Source organism: Bipolaris maydis (genome assembly GCF_028858645.1).
Source record: "Bipolaris maydis strain C4 unplaced genomic scaffold PSV08scaffold_5, whole genome shotgun sequence".
Lineage (NCBI taxonomy): Eukaryota > Fungi > Ascomycota > Dothideomycetes > Pleosporales > Pleosporaceae > Bipolaris > Bipolaris maydis.
This window is the reverse complement of record NW_027093861.1, coordinates 260176-274638: the sequence shown is the minus strand read 5'-3', so window position 1 is coordinate 274638 and position 14463 is coordinate 260176. Positions and strand designations below refer to the sequence as shown.

The 14463-nt window shown below is 51.0% G+C and overlaps 7 protein-coding genes across 7 annotated transcripts; 4 read left to right on the top strand and 3 right to left on the bottom strand.

Moving 5' to 3' along the window:
* Nucleotides 1–300: 300 nt before the first annotated feature.
* On the bottom strand, nt 301–2312 carry PSV08DRAFT_199460 (P-loop containing nucleoside triphosphate hydrolase protein). Its single transcript, XM_014220909.1, has 4 exons — nt 2182–2312; nt 2063–2125; nt 900–1974; nt 301–852 (listed from the first exon to the last, which is right to left on the bottom strand). Exons 1-4 carry the CDS (start codon nt 2182–2184, stop codon nt 602–604), a joined length of 1392 nt encoding a protein of 463 aa, XP_014076384.1. The 5' UTR covers nt 2185–2312; the 3' UTR covers nt 301–601.
* Nucleotides 2313–2423: 111 nt separating this feature from the next.
* Nucleotides 2424–4077, top strand: PSV08DRAFT_220190 (ubiquitin-conjugating enzyme/RWD-like protein). Its single transcript, XM_014220908.2, has 3 exons — nt 2424–2612; nt 2787–3162; nt 3222–4077. Exons 2-3 carry the CDS (start codon nt 2899–2901, stop codon nt 3699–3701), a joined length of 744 nt encoding a protein of 247 aa, XP_014076383.1. The 5' UTR covers nt 2424–2612; nt 2787–2898; the 3' UTR covers nt 3702–4077.
* A 160-nt stretch (nt 4078–4237) lies between these two features.
* PSV08DRAFT_220185 (Alpha/Beta hydrolase protein) lies at nt 4238–6401 on the bottom strand (the record flags this gene model as incomplete). The annotated part of the gene is made up of 2 exons (XM_014220907.1): nt 4238–5884; nt 5960–6401. 2 exons carry the CDS (start codon nt 6399–6401, stop codon nt 4323–4325), a joined length of 2004 nt encoding a protein of 667 aa, XP_014076382.1. The 3' UTR covers nt 4238–4322.
* Nucleotides 6402–7132: 731 nt separating this feature from the next.
* Nucleotides 7133–8267, top strand: PSV08DRAFT_349939 (Alpha/Beta hydrolase protein; the record flags this gene model as incomplete). Its single annotated transcript, XM_066092827.1, has 2 exons — nt 7133–7559; nt 7606–8267. 2 exons carry the CDS (start codon nt 7133–7135, stop codon nt 8265–8267), a joined length of 1089 nt encoding a protein of 362 aa, XP_065949285.1.
* Nucleotides 8268–8772: 505 nt separating this feature from the next.
* Nucleotides 8773–10788, top strand: PSV08DRAFT_177115 (uncharacterized protein; the record flags this gene model as incomplete). The annotated part of the gene is made up of 2 exons (XM_014220905.1): nt 8773–9135; nt 9196–10788. 2 exons carry the CDS (start codon nt 8773–8775, stop codon nt 10786–10788), a joined length of 1956 nt encoding a protein of 651 aa, XP_014076380.1.
* Nucleotides 10789–10931: 143 nt separating this feature from the next.
* PSV08DRAFT_285453 (uncharacterized protein) lies at nt 10932–12186 on the bottom strand. Its single transcript, XM_014220904.2, has 3 exons — nt 11760–12186; nt 11230–11709; nt 10932–11181 (listed from the first exon to the last, which is right to left on the bottom strand). The coding sequence occupies exons 1-3, from the start codon at nt 11940–11942 to the stop codon at nt 11149–11151; spliced, it is 696 nt and encodes a 231-aa protein (XP_014076379.1). The 5' UTR covers nt 11943–12186; the 3' UTR covers nt 10932–11148.
* A 136-nt stretch (nt 12187–12322) lies between these two features.
* Nucleotides 12323–13928, top strand: PSV08DRAFT_387927 (RNA polymerase I associated factor, A49-like protein; the record flags this gene model as incomplete). Its single annotated transcript, XM_014220903.2, has 4 exons — nt 12323–12494; nt 12576–13464; nt 13516–13644; nt 13700–13928. The coding sequence occupies 4 exons, from the start codon at nt 12323–12325 to the stop codon at nt 13863–13865; spliced, it is 1356 nt and encodes a 451-aa protein (XP_014076378.2). The 3' UTR covers nt 13866–13928.
* Between the last annotated feature and the right edge of the window lie 535 nt (nt 13929–14463).

The window sequence follows — 14463 nt, the reverse complement described above, 5'->3', positions numbered from 1 at the left end:
AGGCACTGTTGATGAGTATAGATACCTCAAGGCAGCAGTCTGGTACCGTTCTCTCACTATTGCGCCATCCGGCCTGCCCTCCGCAGCCTGTGCTCGCGTTCTTTCACTGCAGAGTGGGTGTACTGCTATTCACTACCAGACATTGAGCTTCTGGAATCGGCGCCTGCAGCCATATCTGAGTGAATCGATGATGTTTTCATCGTAATCAATATGGAACTTTGAGTGTCCATCGTTTGAGAGGTATAAATTTGCACATGATTTCAAAGGGAGCTAAGTGAAATGCCAGGGGGATAAAAGAGATTATGGCAACGCTTGACTCGCAACATGGCACGATTAGTCAGGAGTGAGGCCTTGGAGATGGAAGGAGCGACTAGCGTACATGGTATTGGGAACTCCCTTTATTCGACACAAGAACATTCCCAGCATAGCAATAACATACGCATTGGAAACTCACGTGAGTCATGCAGAACCAAGATATACCACAGAAGATGATTGGTCATGAATTATGGCTCTATGATAACCAAGCTTTGACTGCAACCAGCACACTGGCGTGTAGCTAAAGGCTGGGAATATGATACAAGACATAACTCGTGTCTCAAACTTACAAGTACAAGCCCTCAGGCTCACCCTCAGTCTTCGTCTTGAGCACACGCTCCCTCGCAGTCCTAAAGTCTTCCATGTTTACACGCATACGGCGCTCACGTAGGGCCATGAGACCGGCCTCGGAACAGATAGCCTTGACGTCAGCACCGGAGAGGTCGTCTTTCTGGTTAATGAATTCGTCAAGATCGACGTCCTCGTTGAGCGACATCTTGGAGGTGTGGAGAGTAAAAATCTTCTTCTTGGTGGTTTCTGATGATGGTTAGCACTGGCATACTTGAATAGATGTCGCAACTTACGATCAGGGTTCTCAAAGAGAATTTTTCGGTCAATACGACCAGGACGAATCAGGGCAGGGTCTAGCGTCTCAATCTTGTTGGTGGCCATGATGACCTTAACATCACCACGGTCGTCGAAACCGTCCAGCTGGTTCAGCAGTTCGAGCATAGTTCTCTGGATTTCTCGTTCACCTCCCGAAGTTGATTCGTAACGCTTGGTACCAATTGCGTCGATTTCGTCAATAAAGACAATAGAGGGGGCATTCTCAGCAGCTGTCTGGAACAGCTGTCGGACTAGCCTGGGACCGTCTCCAAGGTACTTTTGGATAAGCTCACTACCAACGATGCGCAGGAACGTGGCGCTCGTCTGGTTGGCGACAGCCTTGGCCAGCAGTGTCTTTCCGGTACCGGGGGCACCGTACAGAATGACACCTTTCGGTGGCTTAATACCCATCTCCTCGTACAGCTCCGGATGTAGAAGAGGCAGCTCGACGGCCTCTCGTACTTCTTGGATTTGCGACTCAAGACCACCAATATCTGCGTATGATTCGGTGGGCGCCTTGTCGAGCTTCATGACTGAGACGGACGGATCGGCATCATCTGTGAGCACGCCGACCACCGAGACGGACTTGTGGTGCAGGAGGATGCTCGCGCCAGGCTCGAGTAGATCCTTGTCGACGAATGACATGATGGAAACGTAGTATTCGGGGCCTGTCGCGCTCGAGACAATGGCATGGTCGTCGTCGATGAGCTCCTCCAAATTGCCAACGCCCATGGGACTGCCTCGCATGTCGTCGACACGCGAACGCTCGTCGGCATTCCGGTCTTCCGCGCCTTCTCCAGCGGTTGATGCGGCGGGCGCATTTCCTTCCTTGACGGCCTTTGCCTTGCGGAGGCGCTCCTGGTTCTCAACGTACTCCTCTTCTAGCAGCAGGTGGTCGTGAATGCGCTGCATCCGGAGATATCGTAGCTTGCATCGCGCGGTCGGGTAGACGGTGGGGAGCTTCGCAGCGGCACTGGGACCAGCGGCCTTCTTCTTCTTCCTGCCGATGCGGGTCGTGGGTTGTGGCGGGGGCTCGTACTTTGGCTTATCCTTCTACAAGGCGGCTGTCAGTGTCTGGGTTGAGGCACCACATGGCCGACTCGCAAATGCTGTCACATCTGAGACGGCAGTCGGTACACACCTTGTCTTTCTTGCTCTTATCATCACCTGGAGGCCCGCCTCCTGCACTCGACTGCTGGTTACCCTAGGCGTTGTCAGCATATCGTGGTTGCCGCTCGGGGAAGAAGCAATGTTACATACCATGACACCTGTTCAGGCAGAAGTGAATGGATCAAGCGAGGATACCAATGAAGGGGGTCAATGATAGGATGGCCGGGCGCGTGTGGTGGGGGTGAAGGCGATGGGGGCTTTGGGAGGCCGTGGATGTTTGTAAGAGGTGTTGATGTGCTGATGGCGAAGCTCGTGCATGTCGGGGGTCGGGACTAGTCCGCTGTGGCGTCACTGCACTCGATACCGCCTGGAGCCCCAGCTCTGTCAACCCCAATCCATACATGCTACATTTATATAGACTTTGCAGGAACGGACTCGCCAGATTTCGTCTGATAAACGCCTTCATTTAAACAGGCACGCACACACACCCATCCCGTCTACTGCTTGGGTCTCGAACCATCTGGAGGATCCACGCCGTCCAGCTTCAACCCCGCCGGCGAGCTTCCTACGCCCTCCACTGGGTACGTACATGGCCCTCACGCTCATACGGTACAGGCTGGTGACGTGTTTTGCTTGTCCCATTCTGGTCCAGCATATGTCCATGGCTGCAGATTGCCAGACACGCTCTCCAGCCGCATCCACGATGCGTTCCCCGCACCGGTCGTTATGGGCCTCAGGCTGACTCTCACGTCTAGAAATACCCCCGGTTGCACCCACCACCCACTTGCTGCCTACTTCCTCCAGCCTTACCCTGCTTTCTTCCCCCCGCCTCACTTTCAACTGCACACACTCCACCAACACGCTGCCATGGCTACATCGAACCGAAGCAGGCGCATTGCCAAGGAGATTGCCGATATCCAAAACGACCAGCACTCCAAAATCATTGTCGAGCCCGCAGGAAACGGCGATGATCTTACACATCTGCGCGGCCAGTTCACAGGGCCACCCGATACCCCATACGAGGGCGCCACCTACTTTGTCGACATCAAGATCCCCAGCGAGTATCCCTTCCGCCCGCCCGTCATGAAGTTCGACACCAAGATCTGGCACCCCAACGTCAGTTCACAGACGGTGAGTACCCGCGCTGCTACGATTCGGTGTTTGGATCCACCCCGAACTAACAAGCACAGGGCGCCATTTGTCTAGACACTCTATCGTCGCAATGGTCACCAGTCTTGACCATCAAATCCGCCCTCATCTCGCTCCAATCTCTCCTCAGCACACCCGAACCAAAGGATCCTCAAGACGCAGAAGTCGCCGGCATGCTCATCCGGAACCCGGCCGAGTTTGAACACAAGGCCCGTGAGTGGGCGGTCAAGTATGCCGGTGCGCCACAAAAAGAAATCGCAGAAGGCAGCGGTGGTGCCACGGCTGCTTCGATCAAGAAGAAGGCCCAACAGGCTAAGCAAAACGAAGAAAAGTCCAAACTGGCAGCATACAGGGGCTACAACAAGGACTTAATAGACCGCTTTGTGGCAATGGGCTTCGACGTCGAGATTGTCGTGGAAGCCTTTGAGTATGTCGGCATCGATCGCATGGGTGGTGAGGACTATGAGCTGGAAGAGGCTTACATGGGCGACATCACTGCCCGCCTGTTTGGCGAAGCTTGAGCCCATCATATATTTTGCCTTCGTTTTCTTATCAACATGTTGCTGCACAACGGATAAAGGCTTATGCTTTGTGCTAGTAAATGCCAATACCAGCATCCCATCCACTGGTTCCTGGCATGTGCGCTGAGGGTCCCAAGGCTAGAACTGTTCACCATCCTAGACCGTCATGGTTTTTGAAATGGGTTATGAGAAGCAGGCGTTTCTTTTTTTTCATATCATGTTATCTAACTTATTTCATCACTCACAAAGGCGTCACATGACTGGTGTTATGGCTAGGGCAGAGGACATTCCAGGATAAGTGGATTTCTCAATCAATGATCTTTCAAGAAATTACTTCTGTTGACTTATGATTATACATTGTGAGATTTCTTGAAGAAGATGCTTGAAACACTGCTGTCACGTGTGTTAATACTGCAACCAAACGATTCGTTCAGTAAGCAATGAACTTATAGTTTCTCACATACGTACTCAGTCATCATCCACTATATAGTTACTGCGTTGGAAGAGGGTCATGTGAGAAGAGAGGGGTGGATTTACAGAGAAAAAGATCAATATTAAACATTGACTGCAAAGAACATGCAGGAATACCATATGTACTAACATACACACTACCCAGAAGCCTCAACGTTCAACAAGTACTCTCTGGCTCTTCCTTGTCTCAGTGGCATAGTTTCGCTTCTCGCCCGTAACAAGCAACTGCACATGACCCTTTGCAGTTGGCGTGTACGTCACATTCGCACCCTGATGGACAGCAAATGCTTCATCCGCAGCCTTACTGTTCAGAATCCACTGAGCAGTCAATTTGACACCCGGATCCCAGCGCCCAACACTCGCCGTAACCTGCTGTCCCACAACCACCATCCCAGCCCCTTGGATCCTTGGATCCGCCTGGCGCCCAACTGCAGCCTTGCGCCCACCGTACTTGATAACCTCATCCCAAACATTCCCACGCGTCGACGGCGCCGTACACTCTTCGCAAAGCGGCTTGAGACCCCCCGGCGCATGCTCCTGAACCCACCTCTCCACCAACTCCAAATAATCCCAGATATTCCTATCCTGATAATTGCCCCCGTGTATTTTCTCCGGTAAGATAGTAACATTCGCCCAACCCTTCCCACCCACCTTATCCGTCCTATCCCGGAACTCCTGCACACCCTCATTGAGAAAATACGTATCCCACGAGCCGACGTAGACGAAAAGGCGGTCAGCAAGCGCAATACCGAGATTACGGCTGGACTTGAAATTGGCAATGATGTATTCAGTGAGATCGAACTGTTTCCAGTATGCCACAGCTTGGGGGTAGATCTCGCCAGTCACCTTATCCCAAGGCTCAAGCGGATAACTGTTGTAGCCCTGCACACCGAACACGGCGTTCCAGATATCCCACTGGTTGAAGGAGCGCGAGGCAGTGCCGAAGGTGAGTTCCCAGTGGTTTTCGGATGCGACAGTGGCTTCGATGACTTGCGTACCGTTGACGAAGGTCCGGATACTGGGGACGCTGCTGCCGTCGTCGCGAGTGTAGGCGTTGGAAGCGGTGTACAGAGCGATGTCTTGGTGACGGTAGAAGGAGAGCGAGTCTGGGTAGGAAGAGAAGCAGGCGCCAAAGAGGTCGGGGCGGTAGATTACGTTTGCGATTGATTCCCAGCCGCCGGTTGAGCCGCCGTCTTGAATGCGGGCGTAGGGGGAGCGGATGGTGTTGAATCTTTGGTCAATGTAGGGCAGGAGTTCGTCATTTAGGGCGTCGCCATAGGGCCCGAGGTTTGCAGTGTTGACGGCGTACGAGTCGTCGTAGTAGGGTGCTTCGTGGCGGAAGGCAACAGTGATGAATTTCGGGACTGGCCGTTCGGGTTTGCTGTCTGTGGCTGGGATGATACCTTTGTCCCAGATGGAGGTGAAGGTCTCATCTTTACCATAATTATATGCGCCAAAACCGCCTGTCCAATGGTTTTGGTGGTAGATGACGGGATACCGTGTCTTTGTGTCGTTGGCATTGTAGCCGGCTGGTAGAACAATGTTGGCGCCCACATACATGTCTCGCCCCCAGAACTTGCTTAGCTTCTCACTACGAATCTTAATATGCTTAAGAAGTTTCGTGTCCTCATAGTTGCCCTGGTTGCATCCGCCGATTTCTTTCCCGTTGAAGTTGGGAACTTCGGTGATGTTGTTCAAGTTCAGTTGGACAACTTGTTGGCGGCCAGATATGGTGATGTTTGTAACTGGTGTTACCAAACTCCCATAGCCATTGACGTTTGGCGCACCGTCGCCGCATGGAAAGCGGAGGCTGACCATGGATCCATCGCTGCGGGTCACAGTCTCGTATATGGTGAGGAACGCTTGTACACTATAGGTACCAGGGTCGATGTTCTCAAGACTGGGATTTGGCCAACCAAAGACGCCAGTTGCAGTGCTGTCGTTACCACCACCGGACAACGTGACGGCCTTATTCGATCCAAACCCATACACGTTCTTTCCGAAGATCTTGTTGGGTGATGAAGTGACATCGGTGTCGTCGAGAGGATCGGTTCCAGCAGGCGCAAACATCAATACAAGGCGACCATCGGTAGGTGTATCCAATAGCCCGTTGGCAATAGATATTTCGACGCTGAGGTTAGTGACATTGCTGCGCTTTGTATCGGACAAGGCCGCAGGACGAGCCGATGCCCCGACAGCAAGCGAAGCAAGAAGGAGATGCTTGATCATTTTTTACATGAGGACGTAGAATAATCTCAATCGAAGCAAAATTAAGTTCAATCACTTCGAGTACCAAGCTTTTCTATGCTCATGTGAAAATCTAGGCTAACTGTCATAGTTCTAGCCAAATGGAGAAGGCGCAAACGCCGGCGGATCATTTAGTGGGGGCTACAAGATAACTACCTGAGATTGATACCAAATACGAAAGATAGAAGCAATCACATCATCAAACCTGTTTCTCCATGCATTGTGATTAATAATTGGGGACTACTAGTGATGATAGTGTAGTTCCAGCACGATGGTTTCTGGTATCGCTTAAGCAGGAACCATCTCTTGACATTTCTGGAAATAGTACAAGATTCGTCCGCTGAACTGAGAACAAGAAGCCTAGAGTTTCTCGATGTCGTGAGCATCAGAATGCAACATGTGCTATGTTGGTGCAAGTAGTACAAGTGATGTCAGATCAAGCGGCTAACTACATCTGGCCAATGATAATGTTTTGGCAGATGACAGCAACATCAATAATCTCATCATCCAGACTCTATGTTTCTACGATTTTGGCAAATTTTTGAAGAAAATAAGGGTCGGTGTGAGCATGATAACCTTTTTCGGTCTGCACTATCGACCTAACTTACTTGACGTCCCAATCGGAGGATTGCTTGAATTTCTCTATACACCTATCCAGAACACTCATAGATGATAACGCGGAAATACGCGCTACAGCCAAATTACCCGTTCTCATGTTCATCCACGGAGGCGCATATTTCTTAGGCTCGGCAAACCGACCATACTACAACCCGGAGAACCTCGTCCGCCACGCCATACAACGCAGCACGCCCATCATATCTGTGGCAATCAACTATCGCCTGGGCGCACTCGGATTTCTGCACTCCAACCACGCGGGGAATCTGGTCCTGGAGAACAACAGCATCCACGATCAGGTTCTCGCACTCGAGTGGCTACGAATGCGCATTGGCGGCTTTGGCGGAGATGTTGATAACATTACCGCTATCGGGCAGAGCGCAGGGGCTGAAAGTATTTCAGTGCAGACTATGCACACGCCGCTGTTCAAGCGCGCTATCATGTTCTCCAGGACGCCCGTTACGATGCCTGCCATGACGCCGAATGAGCACGATGCCAACTTTCTAGAGCAGGCGAAGAAACTAGGTATCCATGTCGTTAAACGAGGTTGATGGTAGCGAGAGAGACGCAGAACTTGTTGCAAACGATATGATAAATGTTGATGTGTCCAAGATCAGGGATCTAGCCTGGGTCGGCCTGCCTTATACGAACAGTACATATTTTCCCTTTGAGCGACCGAGTATGCAGCTAGCAAGGCAAGGAAAATTGGCTCCTCGAAACTGGCGTGAATGGGCGAAACCGGTCGAAGCGCAGATTATCGGGTCGACTACGTATGACGGCGGGATATCCTACAACATGATGAGCAAAGACACCAGTAGAAGTGGTCATGCTGAAGCCTTCACCAACATTCCTCAAGACGTCTTGGGTGCTAGAAACGGTACAGCCCTCTTAGACTTGTATGGTATCAATTCCACAGCCAACGACACAGACGCTCTCCAGCGCATCTGTCTATTCGAAAGCGACATTGGCTTCTTTGCCGCAGCGCTGAGTCTCGCTCAAGCAGACCTCGTATCCGCCACCTATTTCCACGTCTTCGACCTTGGCAACCCGTTCGCAGGTCCAATACGCAACCACGGGGCATTTGCAACGCACACTTTTGACATTGCTACGTTGCTTGGTGGAGACCACGAGGACAAACTACCCGCGCACTATGCACTTGTGCTTTCGCAGTGGCGTGATCGTATTCTCGACTTTGTCGTCGATCGAACGCCACCGTGTGCGAGATATACATGATCCATTGATCAGTTCACACCAAGGATGCTACAGACCAAACGGGTTGATCGTCATCATCGGTCCGACAATTTAACTCAGCACTTGCATCTCTCGTCGTTCGATTCGTCACTCGGGCTTAATATATCTCAAGGCCAGAAGATATATATGAGAAATCCCGCAAGTTTGCCTCTTTCCCCGCTATCATTTGATGCGGGGTGAATCTTACACACGCAAAGATACGCTGTGATGTTACCTTTGTCGACCAAACATTTGCCCAGTAAGCGTGAGACCCGAAACTTTAGACCAGGGCGACCCATCGTCTTACTAGGTAAGGTTTTCCTGGGGAGCTACTTATAAAGCTTTTGCCGCGTGTTTACTTACGTGTCTATCCAAATCTATCTTGCATGAAGAACAAACACCTTATTGACGGTCTCGCCCACGCGCTTCTATTACGTTGGCCCTGTGAACAAAGACTCTTCTCGATTGATCTCAGTAGCACAGTACGGATCTTGGTGTGATAAGAAAGATGGCTACCGCTACTGTTATCGATGTGAACGATCCCGGTGCGCCAATTGTGCAAAAGTATGCTCTCGAAGCAGCGAAGCGCTTGAGAGAGGACGGTATGAATCAGTATGAGCAGCTTCACTTTAGCAAAAATGAACGTCTGCATAATCTTGTTAAAGATATATGGGCCGATCACGATGCACTTGATGCACTTCCTTTGCCCATTCAAAGCGATGGTCGCGTCAAGTTTTTCATCATTGGAGCCGGGATAGCCGGAATTATCATGTCAATCAAACTGATCAAAAAGGGATTCAAACCTGAAGAAATACTTATGGTTGATACCGCTGGCGGGATTGGAGGAACTTGGTACTGGAATCGGTACCCGGTACGCTGTTTATGTGTTACTTGGGAGCTGCATTGATGAAACTGACCACAGCAATATTAGGGATTACATTGTGACGTTGAGTCATATTGCTATATTCCCTTTTTGGAAGACACAGGATATATGCCTAAGAAAAAGTATTCCTCCAGTTCTGAGATTCGCAAGTACCTGGAGCAGCTTGTCGACAAGTTTGGGTTGACTAATCGAGTCTTGTTCCGCACGCAAGCCAACAAACTCGAATGGAACGACGAGATCAAGGCCTGGAAGGCTAGTGTAGTTATTAGACGTGGTCCAGAAGGAAAGCAAGAGGAAAATCTTTCGTTCTATGCTGAGATGGCTACCATTGCCACTGGTCCGCTTCCTTACCCAAAAGTACCCAGAGTACCTGGATTGGCACAGTTTTCCGGACCATTGCTCCATGCAACGCGTTGGAGTTATGATATCACCGGAGGCTCCGCCAATGACGAAATGCCAGACATGATCAAGCTCAGAAACAAGGTAGTGGGTATCATCGGTACAGGTGCCACTACAATCCAGCTTGTTCCACAAACAGCTAGGTTCGCCAAGGATGTCTATGTATTCCAACGCACACCTCCTCAGGTGTACTCTCTAGGTCAACGTGATACAGATCCTGAGGATTGGCATCAGAGGATAGCCGCGAAGCCTGGCTGGCAACGAGCTCGGAGGGAAGCCTTTGCAGAAGCGGTGGTTGGGAATCTGAAATTGGAAGATGAAGACCCCAATCATGGATGGTTACAAGTAAAAAGCTTCGGCTCCCTCTACGGTAACGCTCGATTTGGTAATGTTACACGTGACAAAGTGCAGGAGCATATTGGTAAATTGCTCGCGCTCGATTCGAAAAACAGTGAAAGAGTTCGCTCGAGGATATCGGAAATTGTTAAAGACAAAGAAACGGCTGCAAAGATGACGCCTTGGTACCCGACATGGTGCAAGCGTCCGACTTTTAGTGACCAGTATCTGGAAGCCTTCAACAACAGCAATGTCCACATGGTTGACACAGATGGGGCTGGAATCGAAAGCGTCACAACGAAGGGTGTTGTTGCCAACGGTCAAGAATATCCAGTTGATATCCTTATTCTAAGCACTGGGTATCGTTCACCGCGTGCTAGAGGGGCTCCAGGGGCGCGTACCGGCACGGAGATTATTGGTCGTCATGGGCGTCAAATATCAGAAAAGTGGGAAACACAGGGCGTCAGCACTTTCCAAGGAGTTCTAACCAACGGGTTTCCCAATCTCTTCATGCTAGGTATGGATCAGAGTACCGCAACAGCAAACTGGGCCCATGTCATGGATGTGATGACTGAGCACGCGACTTCTATTATTGAAATTGCCTCTAGGAAGACATTGGATAGAGGGGGAACTGTAGTGATTGAGCCTTCAGTTGAGGGAGAAGAAGGGTGGGGCACGGCGATTGCGAAGGGCTCGGGCCTCTTCGGCGCAAACATTATCTGCACGCCAGGGCATCAAAATCTGGAGGGTGAAACACTGAAGATGCCGGCGCCGGATGACCATGAAGCAATGATGAAGAGGGCAAAGTCAGTGATTTGGGGCGGAGGTATAGTGGACTTTACCCGAATGTTAGAGAGGTGGCGTGAGGATGGCAAGTTGGAGGGTCTTGAAGTGACTGTAGGTTGAGGCAGGCACGAGGAGCACCAACAGGTAGGGACCCACCCTGATTTTTCTACGACACATAGAATCGGTGACCATCTTCAAGCTGAGATGATGACAGTAGAACCAGATCGCATCGGCCTTGATATAGACGTCTTTTTGAGACTTATAGGGATTCAATCAACTTGATGACTATGTCATTTACAAGTGTTGTAATGTCAATTTCGGTGCTACTATTGTGACTATCTAATGTTCTTGCTTACTGCTGTTGTTATTGTAAAGGCCCTTAGAGGTCAATAACTACAGAGCAAGGAGTGGATTACACTACGATGGTGCACTGATGAATAGAACAATCTACTGCGTCCTGGTTATTCATGGTGTCTGCTCTCACGCGAACGAGACTGAAGGCACGGGGGTCTCCTGGTCGTTGGTTAGCAACCATGCATACAGGCTCGGTTCCGTACTTGCCGCTTTCAGCGCTTGGTAGGCGTTGTCTGTTTCCAGCACAACAGAGTCAGGCTTCACTCCATCTGCCCACTTCCTTTCCCATTCAACAGCACCATGTACTCGATTCACTGGCCCGCCGTCTCCAGAGCTTGTTGGATCATCTGCATATGTTCCTCCAGTACCAGTAGCATTGCCGTTCTTCACCGTACCACCAAAGCGAGTGCTAGGCTTGGCTGATGCTCCACGCTCATTGAACTTGCGGAGGATGATGAAGCCTGCTAAGCCCCAGATGAAAATGAAGGTGGCTGAGCAGCTAGCGATGAAGACAGTGGGTACAACAAAAAGCAGAGCAAAACCAACGACGAAGAAGGTGACGCTGAGAGAGACGAGCAGACCGAGGAAAAGGCAGGTCGTCAAGGAGACAAGAAGGGTGGCGGCTGCGAAGGCGAGGAAGAGAACGAGGGGAATGCCGGTGAATGCGGCTTGGGTGGTAAGGAATGCCTTTGCATCATTGTCAGTGAGGATGATGCAGGCGCCTGCAAGGAACATACTGCTGTCTTGGGGTTTCGATTGGCATAGTCGCGTGACTGCTCAATCATCTCCTCCCGGCGACGGGGTGGGAGGAGTTGGTTCGTGGTAGCCCCGATTTGGGCCTCGACGCTTTTGGCGGCATGGTGGACGCGATGGCCAACATGATCAACAATTTCCCCGGCTTTCTGGGCGACGGAAGGCATTGCGGGGGTGGGGAAATGGATGGAGAGGAGAGGCGAGGCGAGGAGAGGAGATTAGCAGGGGACAAAGAAGCAATGGAGACGGATGATGTGGTCACTCGAGGGAGAAGGAGGGATGAAAGCACAGTTGGAATTGCCTATTTACACGGCACGCCGTTACCGTCGGAGCCAGTTGCAACAATTGATGGATCCAAATAGGGCAGCGCCAGGATGGCTGGCCACAACAATGGCGTTTGGGACATGCGGCAGTGAAGAGGGCCGGGACGCGTGATTCGCGCGTACGTCATGCCATCCGCGCTACTAGTCGACACCCTTGTCGCTCGCCTACCATCTTTCTCCTCACCGCCCCGGCATTCTGCCAATTCAAGGTCGAACTTTTTGACATGGCGCGACACGCCCTCCCATATCGCGCCCGCACCGACGACATGAGCGACAAGAAGAGAAAGAGACACGCTGAGAACGGCGACCGGCCCAAGAAGAAGGCCGTCGTTGCGCCCCAGGGCAATGTCCGTGTCGACATGGTCGAGAGCAAAGAGACGCTGGGCCCATTGCTCGGTATGTGACTGCCTCCCCAGCTTGTCGCAATACCTGCGCCGTTGCCCACAGTGTCTGCCGTTTCCCGCTGACTTTCCAAAGCTGTCACTCCTGGTCTTGCAGTTCCCCCCAAACTCTCATTCGCCCCATACAAGCGCACAAAGGTCCTCCCACAAGGCGAAAGTACCGAACTGCTCTTCCAGTCTTCTGATCATCCTCGCCTCGACTATATCGCACAGGAAGAGTGCGATGGCAGCTCTGAGAGCCAGCTGCAAGACTATGTTGGTGTCTACGATCCGGCGACAAGCAAGCTGCAGATTGTCCCCGTCAAGAGAGTCGTTGTCCGAAGCACACTGCGAAGCGAAGTCGAAGAGATGCGCCAAGAGCAGGAAGCGCTCGAGGCCCAGAACAATACAATCATGGCAAAGAGAGCTGCACTTGCAGCTGAGTTCGGATCTAAGAAGTCAAGAAAGGCGCTCGAGGACCGCACGCTCAACGCCATTAAGAGTGGTGCCGGAGCCAACGAGGTTGCCGAGAACGTTTTGAAGCAAATGTCCTCCTCCACCAGTGTCATGCCCACCAGCCAAGACCTTGCAGCGGCTGTCGACAGCTCAAAACCACGTCCAATTCCAAATCTCGCTGCCGAATACCCCGGCGATGTCTACCCCATCAGTACCGTTGTCGGCAGCGAGCTAATGACTATGCTCGACGTAAAGGACTGGGTTCAGGCATCTGCAGCCGGCCAAGGTGTCGAAGTCACCAGCAAGTACGTCGCAAGGCGCATCGTCAAGCTTGCCAAGAACAAGCAAATCCAAAAATTAAAGGTCTTGCGTTTTATTTTGCTCTGCATAAACTTCAACGCCGCTTTGATTGGTGCAGGCGGTACTCGGCCGAAGAAGATACCCATCAAGGGCAAGCTAGAAGCAGCCATGGGCGAGGATGCGCCAGCCGGGTGTGTTTTGGCTATCAGAAGGAAGTTTGCCCCAGAAGGGTGAGTGTTTTCCATTCTCCAACTACAAGTGGCGATATTAACATTTCCTAGGAGCTCCGAAATGCCTCGCTGGAACGTCGATAATCTCATGACCCACATTGCAGCCGCAGCCCTCATCGTCGATGACCAAGCCGTCGACGTCAATGATCTCCGCGAAGACCTCAAACTCGAGAACAAGGAGTAAGTCGCTCTGCTTGCAGATTGACCTTGTAGCACACGCTGACGTTACCGATAGGATCAAGCAATACTTTGCTGAACTAGGTTGCAAACTTACACCCCCTACACAGACCGATCTCACAAATTTGAAGCTCACAAAGGCCGAGAGTATCAATCATTTTGTCGCCAAGCTCAAGTTACCGTTGACGTTTCCAAAACTTGGGGGCAGGTTTAGGAGCAAGTAGTGATAGTCAATTTTTTAGCGTCGTGATTGTACTTATTCACAATTATTCGGGTCTAGTCACCGCATCGAATGTATACATGTTTAAAGATATACAAGAAGATTTTGTGTTTTTGGTTGAAGTCATCCAAATCAAGATGCGATCAAGGACTCAATCATTTTGTTGTTTCCATGTGGAAGAGTGCCGATGATATTACTAATTGAAAGTCTTCTCGGCATTAGTTATGTCGATTTGTTACAGCTCTCTTCTTCTTCTTCTCTTCTTTGTTGTCAACTTGACGGTCTAGGATTTCTTCTCAATCAGTAAACCGATGTGCTAGTCATCTCTCGACCATCCAAACGGCCTAGCTTACTAGGCGCTTTGCTCGAAGCACTTAGTGTAGACTTCGTTTTGTATTTCAGCCCGATCATCTACTCCTGCTGTACAAGCTGGCATATTAATATCTCCTATCCAGAGGTATGATAGGGGTATGGTAGCGGTCGCACAGACCTAGGGTAGGGGTAGAGGTATGGTAGAGGGTTACCCATTTGCTATCCTAGTTGCCACGCATACACGTGGGCTGTGTACGACGTAGCTTAATATACTAGCTGGATTCGATGAC